The sequence below is a fragment of the Chiroxiphia lanceolata genome, chromosome 5 (assembly GCF_009829145.1).
Source record: "Chiroxiphia lanceolata isolate bChiLan1 chromosome 5, bChiLan1.pri, whole genome shotgun sequence".
Classification (NCBI taxonomy): domain Eukaryota; kingdom Metazoa; phylum Chordata; class Aves; order Passeriformes; family Pipridae; genus Chiroxiphia; species Chiroxiphia lanceolata.
Genome location: NC_045641.1, coordinates 66,332,767 through 66,341,734, shown reverse-complemented (window position 1 = coordinate 66,341,734; position 8,968 = coordinate 66,332,767). Strand labels below are relative to the sequence as shown.

The 8,968-nt window shown below is 42.5% G+C and overlaps 1 protein-coding gene across 1 annotated transcript; it reads right to left on the bottom strand.

The window, feature by feature from the left end:
• Positions 1 to 245: 245 nt before the first annotated feature.
• Positions 246 to 8,274, bottom strand: RERGL (RERG like). Its single transcript, XM_032689356.1, has 5 exons — positions 8,198 to 8,274; positions 8,036 to 8,092; positions 5,593 to 5,666; positions 3,523 to 3,671; positions 246 to 2,416 (listed from the first exon to the last, which is right to left on the bottom strand). The coding sequence occupies exons 1-5, from the start codon at positions 8,247 to 8,249 to the stop codon at positions 2,134 to 2,136; spliced, it is 615 nt and encodes a 204-aa protein (XP_032545247.1). The 5' UTR covers positions 8,250 to 8,274; the 3' UTR covers positions 246 to 2,133.
• Positions 8,275 to 8,968: the final 694 nt, after the last annotated feature.

Genomic DNA, 8,968 nt, shown 5'->3' with positions numbered 1-8,968 from the left:
CTTGACTGATTCTTAAAGGATAAAGAATGTTTTTAAAAGGTTCTCTACTCTCCATTGCATAAAGGTACCTGAAGGCTTCTTCACTATGTTCAGGAATCACAGCCAGAGGTTGTGTCTGATTCCCAGACTTACTTTCTCTAATTTGAATTCCAGATCTGCATGGTACTTCCATTTTACAGCAGTCAAAACAGAAGTCTGTAGTTTTATATAGAAGTAAAGGGGGGGAAAAAAAGCACATCAGTACATCCATCTTATATCCAGTTTATTTAGTACCGGAGCAGTAAATACAAATAAGAGTTCTCAAATCTGGCAATGCCAGAACTGGTGAGATACAGCTACAACAGTCTATTAGTCGTTCTGGAATCCCATGTGTGCTGGAAAGCTGAAGGGTGTACATGAGTAGTCTTCAAGTTCAGTTTCATAGATATGGACAGTACAGTTAAATACACTGCTCCTGATACTGCAGAGCAGCATCTGCATAAAAATAAAGCAACCCTGTGCCTGCCAACTGAGAACTATATTCCAATATTTGTAGTCTTATAACAAGTGAAATAAACAGTATCTTTTCCTTAAAAAAAAAAAGTGATCTTTTGTCAAAACTTATTAAAACCTACTTTAGTATTATTTTACAACAGTAATGTTAAGATTATATAGCTTCCTTATGCCACCTTATGGGGGTGAACACTCAAAAATCAAAGTAATCTTACTAGTTTCAATGCAGGTAAAATTTCAGAGCAGAGGTAGGCTTCAACTCAGCAGCTTTCAAAGACTGAATCCTAGCTGTCCCCCGGAATGGGCAGGAGGCAGTAATTCACCTTCAGATCACTTCTCTTCCTTTCCATAATTTCTGCATGAGCACAGCACTTTCAAACAGGCTGGGCTAAGTCCTTATTTAGTTGTCTACAGTAAGAGCTCTGAATGTCAAGTGACAACACATTTGGACCCATCTGATGTTTAATATCCACATTTGAAAAGTGTAGCTAACATAGTGCTTAGTGGCATTTCAATACCACAGTGATGACTAGTTGTAAAGACATCAGTCCTTAGGAAAAACACTCCATGTGAGCACAGGTCTTACCAGCAGCCTGACCTTTAAATCCAGGCAGACATCCTAAAGAACTCGTGCTCTTTACCAGTCCACGTGCTTTCCAAGCTCCTGCTCCCATCTAAAGCTGAACAGCCACGTCCACCTTACAGGTAACGAAACTTTGTTAAAGCTCACAAAAACTGTGATGTGAAAAAGATCAGCTCTGGCCTTATGCTGTCCCTGGCTGTAAAATTATTTCACTAAATACCGACCTTGCCAAAACAGTCCAATGTTCACTGACAAACATTTCACTAACATTTCAGTTCGCACACTTCCCAACCTTCTCTACTTTCTTTCATCACTCATTAAAAAAAAATAAAATACCGAAACAGGAGACAATACTGCTTTATATATCTGCTTTCCTACTTCTGGTGCCTCTGCAAGGCAGCTTTGCAGGTGAATAACTTTTGTAGATGGTGACCAAGCATTTAATTCAAAAGACTTTCAGTAGGTGTTAGGCACACAAGGCTCTAAGCCATCCTTCCTTCAGAGAAATGCAAACACATTATCACATGCAGCTACAGCTTTTTGCTTTTCTTCAGTGCAAATGTTCTTGCACATAAAACTCAGCTGCTTCTCAGAATTCTGAAGTAAGATTTTGGTCAGCAAGGCTGAGTTTACCAGAAATTATGGAACACTTAAGGACATGGTTTAGTGGTGGATTTGGCAGTGTCAGGTAAATGTTTGGACTCAATGATCTTTTCCAAATAAGTGATTCTGTGGAATAACTGTTTGTACTTTAGCTGCACCTAGAAGCTCTACCCAAGACCATGTCAGTGTTGAATAAATACAGAATCAAACTCTCCTCTGGAGCAGCTTATGGTTTAAGTGGCACAGCCCTAAACACAGTAAATCTGGAGTAGGACTTGAAACAGAAGGTCAGGTCTTCTAGGTCTAGACCATTCACTTGACCATACTATCTCCCACCTTTGGTCTCTACTGTCTTACTCCTCCAGATACCAACCTTTGGAGGAAATTCACTGAATCCCAAGAGCTGCCTCTGCTCCATTATTTCAGCTTGTTCCTACTTCAAGACTAACCATCTTCTACACAGATTTCCTTCTCTTTCCAAACATATTGTTGATTAACTTGGCCATTGACTTTGATCCACTTGGTCGTCTCTTTTCCTTCACTTTGAAATTTGAAGTGATATTCCTCAGGACTTTCGTGAACATCGCCACAACTTCCTGATAATGCTCTGCTGCAGACAGTTCACAGAATTGGCACTTGTTATCCATTGCCAGCTTCTGTCCTTCATCCCAGCCAACTTCCCTCATGTGGCATAAATCCTGTTTATTACCAACCAAAAATACAGATGACTCGACCATTCTGAAATCAAAAAGGTTCCAATTAGAAAAAAGATGTATCACAATACTGTGCTGTATGCTGTGCTATATTCAGTGTGTATGAAAAGTCTCTATGTGCAAGATAATAGGCATTGTAAAAAAAAACCCAAAAACAAAAGAATCAACCAGCACCCCAACTCTGCCAGAGTCCTGGTTTTCCCTTTGCCATAGTCAAATGTCAAAGGATTTTCCAGACCAGTTATTTTCTATCAGTACGTTTTCATTTTGGTTCCTCTACTCAATGAATTAATGTATTTTTAATCCACTGCTGTTTTCATCCTCTATACTGCTGAGTATATTGTCAGCACCTGGACTTCACAAAGAAGCAAGCTGATCATTATCCCCATTTGCAGGTAACAGAATAGAGTCCAAGAGATACACCAAGTGTCAGAGGCATAACTCAGAAGAAAACACAGGAAACCTAATTCCAAGCTCTGCTAAAATTTTCCTTTCAGAATTAAGAAAGTTCAGCAGTAAAACAGAGAGGAAAGTGGTTTGGTTTTTCACTCCTCTCCAGATATAAGAAAGGGATTTCATTCTCATTTGTTTAGAAAGCACCTCAGCTGACAGATGCAGGAATACACACCACCACACGTACTCAGACTTGCAATTTGGGTGGCTCTTCTTGAAAGTAGTTTGTTTCTTACCATGTGGTTACCCGTGTGCACAAATAATGTCAGTGTCACTGCTAAAGGTAGTTTAAGAGACATCCATGGTATTAGACTTCTGTATGTTGGGAAATGCTTCCTTCAACCCCCACATAGGTGCATCTCCATCGGTAATCAAGTGGGAGAGTAAAAGCACAGACTGACAGCCATGCAAATCACAGCAGAGAGATTTATGGCAATTATTTAAATAGCAATTTTGTAAGAAAGAAAAACAAAAGTCCTGATGTACTTGGCATAGGATACAGTGAAAAAGATTGCAATTTGCCACACATTTTACCTCCAGGTACCTTGTTGTTGGCATTGCATTATGTCACTTGGATGCTGCTGGATTTTGATTGCTACTAGGATGCCTACAGCTCATAGAAACGCTCTCAGCTCTTTATTATGTTTGCTGAGGGGAAAAAAAAATAATGCCACTTACTTTTTACAAACTCCTATGTGAGACTCTCGGATCCTGTACAGCAATGCTTTTGCAAATGCAAACGATGCTCTGTCACTGATGTCATAAACAATGATAAATCCATCAGCCCAGTGGAGCTCGTCTGTGAGGGAGAGTTTCCCCCGCTGTGGCTGAAAGAAGTTCAAATTCACGTGCAAAAAGAACGTTACTGTTGTCACATCAGAGCATTTTCTTTGTCACTGTGAATGTGAGAATGTTGTATCTTTTATTGCAAAGCATATTTAATAGGCCTAGGTACTGTTATCAAATTCAGCTGAATAATGCTCCAAAAGCCTAATATATAACCATCAGTAAAGACAGCACTTTGGATTAGCAACAAATTATGACAAATTTATGCTTTTTTTTAAACAGTAAAATTGCATAACCTGTACAGCCACTGCTTATGCTGAATATTCTGCAGGGTTACATGTGAAAGAAACATACAGGAGCCATTGATATTTGTGCATTTTCTGGTTATAGCTCTGGTTTACGTGTTTCTAATATTCTGACTACACTAAGCTTAATGACTTTCTTTGGTTTCTTCATTTGCTTTGATTCTTCATTGAATTGTTCAAGTCTGAAACACTAACCAGAGGATAAATTTCTAGAGACAGCTAGAAAAAAATCTCCCATCAATCTGCAGTTGAGTTTAAAACAAACTAGTGACAAAAGCTGCTCTAGTGACAATGGGTTTATACCAATCCTTGGGTCCCTTCACTGCAAGAAACTGTCACACTTCTGATTTCCAGAAAGCAACAGCTGCAAACTGTCCTATTAAGCAAAGGAATGTAATTTCAAAACTATTTTAAATTAGCTTATCCCCGTAGATGATTTGGCTGCAGCTAGCAAAACCATGTGACCCAAAATAGATGAAATACCGGAAGCTGATCAGGAAAAAAATAAAGATTAAAAATTGACTTTTGCTCTGTGGAAAACCCACCTTGAATAGTAAACTGAGGACTGTTAAAGTTGGTCCCTCAGCAGTTTAGTACTTTGCTACTTGCAATGTGTATTCTCCAGTGACATCCCAACCTGGCTGCCTTGATTGGCTCAGTATTAGGGCAGTTCTGTAGCACCATTAACATCTGAACTGGGAAGGCTGTAACTTACAGTGAAGGATGGTAACTGAAAGGTGGCAGTGAAAGGGGATGCATGAGGAAGGTGAAACAAGTTCCCAGAACTGTCTGAAAACTTCAGTATCTTTAATACAACAGGTTTTTTTAGTCCTGTGGGGACTGTGCAGCACATTTAGGGGTGGGAATGGTGACGTGTGTGTGTGTCACAGCTGTTTTTCAGATGGATGAAGGGATGGTGAGCTTTGTACAACAGGAATCCAGCTACTAGAGGAAAACCTCAGAGAGCAGAAAGATTTCAGGAAGCAGAAACAAAAATGGCTCGTCTTCCTGCTCCATTCTGGTCTCCTCTTGGGACCTGCTTTTCTTCCCCATCTCTCATGGGATACAGGACCTCCAAAACCCTGTCCTGCCAGAGAAAAGCAATACTGCCTCTGCCTGTTACCTAATCCTGTGCAGGCACTAAGAAGTTGGGAATAAAGCAGAAAACAGCTAAAGTTAGGCCTTGTTCCTCAGTAAAAACTAGTACAAGACAGCTCAGAGTGCACTAGCAAGAGGAGCAGCAATGTCTACTTTGACCATTTCTGCAGATATTTAGTAAACTGCTTGCTTTATAAACTATAAGCTATATAAAATTTCGTCCATTTACAGTATTTGAGAAAACTGCATGTAATCCAATAACTTATCTATGTATCTACCTAAGTAAGGCAAAAGTGGTAAAAGTTATTTCTGTTAGCAATACTCCAAAGTGAAAAGGCATTTACGAAAAATCTAAACAATGAAGGGCTTCTTCCATGAAATTGGAAAGTACTCAGCAGGTCTGAGCCACAGCAACTATAAAATTTCAGTCTTTAAAAGAAAACCAGCAAGGACAAATTCCAACAGCAGACAAGAAGTTTGTAACCCCTCGACCCTTTTTACCATATACACAGACAGAATGAAGAACAGCCTTTCTTTGCCCCCTCCCATCAATTCTTACCTGTGAACAAGGGTCATAAATTTCCAGGTGTATCTGCCTCCCATCCAGGCACAAGTGTTTAGTGTAGATGCATTCTAAAAGATAGACAGTATCCAAATAAAATCAGTGTTAGTGACTTGGGGTGACAGTGAAAAGAAAAGGCAGCAATGCTGACATTGGATAATACTGAGGATTACATGAGTACTCTTTGATTTGGTTGGTTTTTCAAGGGGGTTTGTCTGTAATTTGTTTCTTTTGCAGGTGAGGAGGGGGTTTGGCTTTGTTGGGGTTTTCAGTGTTAGAGGAGTTTTTTTCTTTGATTTTGTTGGGTTTTTTTTTATTATTTTGTTGGTGTGGGGTTTTTTGTTGACTGGCTGCTTGCTTTTCCTTTTTTTGAACACACATTGGAAAGAAACATATTTCATTTTGCAACAACCAACCCCTTAGGCAGACCAACACCATTTCAATTTAGCGCTCCCATCAAAGTTTTGGTGCAATGAATACTTTCAGACCATAGTTTTCCCCTTCTAAAATGGAGGGAAAGGGGATACACAATGCTCAGAATCAGCTAAATGTTCATTATCACTCAGCTTGATACTAAGGCTCAGGATTATGCAAGTAGTCAGCCAGACTATCTGTAGTTCTGATTCTGCACAGAAGTCCTTATTGAGCAATACTGTTTATTTATCATGACATCTGGTGCTTTAAGAGTTCTCATACAAGGCAGTATTAGACCCACAGTATTTACAGGATCATGTCCTTAGGATCTAGTCCAAAAATATTTCTGTAGTGTCAGTTCTCAGATTTAGGACTCTCCACCAGCAACACTGGGAACACTATTGCAGACAGACCATCACTATTCTTTTCATCAGCAGCCTGTTCTAAGCAAGTGTGACCAGATCGTGTTCATTGAGTTAGTTATCAACAGGCTTTCTGCAGTATAACTTCTCAGTTTCTGAACTACAGAGACATGAACTGGTATTTGCCCTACAGAAAATCCACTTAAAACTGTGTAATGAAGGGTAGGTCTATAATCTCTGGAACTCAGCATCTTCAGCTCAGGACCACGTTAATCTTAAGCATTCTCTATGCCTATTGTAAGAGTTCATCTGATGATGAACTATCAGTCCCAAGCATATCAGAAAATAAAATCTGCAGCCCTTAATTTGTTTAATTATGGTTGTTTCCATAATTAAACAAAACTTTAGTTAATGTTTTGACTGCGCTAACAGTGGCATGATCTTTACCACCCCTATTCCCACTTCCCTCCCCCTTCCTCCTTTCTAGAAATAGTGCTTAACATATCTTCCAACAAACATTTGTTAACAAATGAAAATGTTCTGACACTTGCAGTACTGGAGGCTCAGAACAGGGAAACCTGTTTTTAGTTGCAGGTGACTTGGCACACACATGGAGCACAGAGAGCACTATTCAACTTCCATGTGACAGCTCAGACCTAGATCAGCCAGCTAGGACACAAACTATCTTTTCAGTCTGTTTGTATTGTAACAAGTACTGGTAGAGCATAAACATACAACCTTAACTCTCCATAATAAATTAATTTTGATATATTTAACGCAATTCAGTTTAGCACTTCTAATTTCTTTTTTATCTATGGATCACTGGAAGCTACTCTGATCCCCATGAAAAAAAATGTGGAAAGACTCCCTCACTTCAGCAGGGAAGGTGAGGCAGATAGTAATCTCTCTGACATGTTAAGTTTTGGGACTTCTCATGCCCATCAGCTGGGGTGGTAGCACACTTCCCAAGTTGTTTGTGCATCAGTTAAACAGTATTTCGACCCGGGATGTGAAAGTTCGAGTCCTGCTTTGCCACCTCCCCAGACCTTAGAAGTGTCTTAAGGATCAGCGTATTAGTTCTGGCACGAACGTGACCTTCTGTCCTCTGTACAGCGAGACTTTCCACAAAGCAATCCAACCAGCGCATTCCTGCTTCGCTGGGGGGTTCGCATCATGCTTTGATTCACCACCAGTGCCCGATAAACGATCCGTTCCACCTCTCCTCTGGAGCCGAACAGCAGATATTCAATAGAACAGGTTTGGGGGTGGGTTTGTTGTTGTTGTTATTTTTACCTAGTCTGTCTCTTTTCTTCACCTCCTCTCTGACTGAGCTGACAATAACCCACCCTCACTTCCCACTCGCAGTCCGGTTATCCTCCCTTCCCCGGCTCGGGGCGATCCCTGCACAGACACCCCGCTCGTCCTTCTCCCTCCTCAGAGCTTACACTCAGTCAGAACCTCCCGCTGACAACCGAGCGGAAACTTAAATCTTCCCGAAAAGTTCTGCGAAACCGCGCTTTTACCCGATTTCCCCATCAAATAAGTGCTCGAAGCGCCGCGTCTTGCGCTCCCAGAGGAAACCCCGAGCGGATCCCCCCGGGTCTCCCTCCCAACCCTCCTTCCTTCCCAACCCTCCTTCCCTCCCTCCGTCCCGCGGCGCTCACCGGCGTTGGACGCGTATTCCCCGATGAACCGCCGGGTCAGGAACCGCACGGTCAGCGCTAAGGGAGGGAAGCACACGCCACGTTTAGCGGGATCGCGCCGCCCCCCTGCACCAAACCCGAGGTACGGCCAAGGCCGGGGGCTCCCTGGGTTTCCCCCCTTACCCGACTTGCCGGCCCCGCTCCCGCCCAGCACGGCCACCTTCACCTCGGCCATGCCGCCGCCACGCCGCGCCCGCCGGCCCCGCCGATTTAAAGTGCCTGCGGCGACACCGCCCCGCATCCCGCCCAGCATCCCACCTCCTGCCCGCTCCCCCGCCCCGCCGGCGACCAGCAAGCCACAGCTCTGTGCGGGGAGGGGAGGTGTTTTTCAGCTTCTCCGAGAAGCGCCTTCCTCCTCCTCCTCCTCCTCAAGTCCCTCCGGCTCGTCCCCCGCCGCGCAAATGTCCCTCCAGGTCGCCTTCCTGCCGGCCTTCCCAGGCAGGCTGGCGGGTCCCTCGCCTCCTTCTCCTCCTCCCCTCAGTGCGGTTAGGAACTGGAGGGAAAAGAGGAAAGAAAGGCGGGGAAACTAAAAAAGAAAAAGGAAAGAGAAAAGGAGAAGACGTTCTCCAGCTGCGGGGGTTGTTTGTTTATTTTTGTTTGCAGGCTGTCACTGTTTTGTACCAGGAATGTGAAAGTGAACAAACCGAAGGGTTTGGTTTTTAATTTTAAGTGTTTTCTGGGGTAACTTGCTAAAAAATAGTGTTCTGAGCTTGTCTGGTGTTTCAAAACTCATCACTCACTAAACCTCTGATCTTGCAAAAACTTCTGCGGGCCTGCCTTTTTTATGCCTGTGATTGTTTTTGTTGAATTTAAATTTAAAGTTCTGTGTTGTGTGCTGTTTAGCTGAGGCATATAATGTGCCTGTGGAAGGTGAGGTAGAAAAGCCTAATCCTG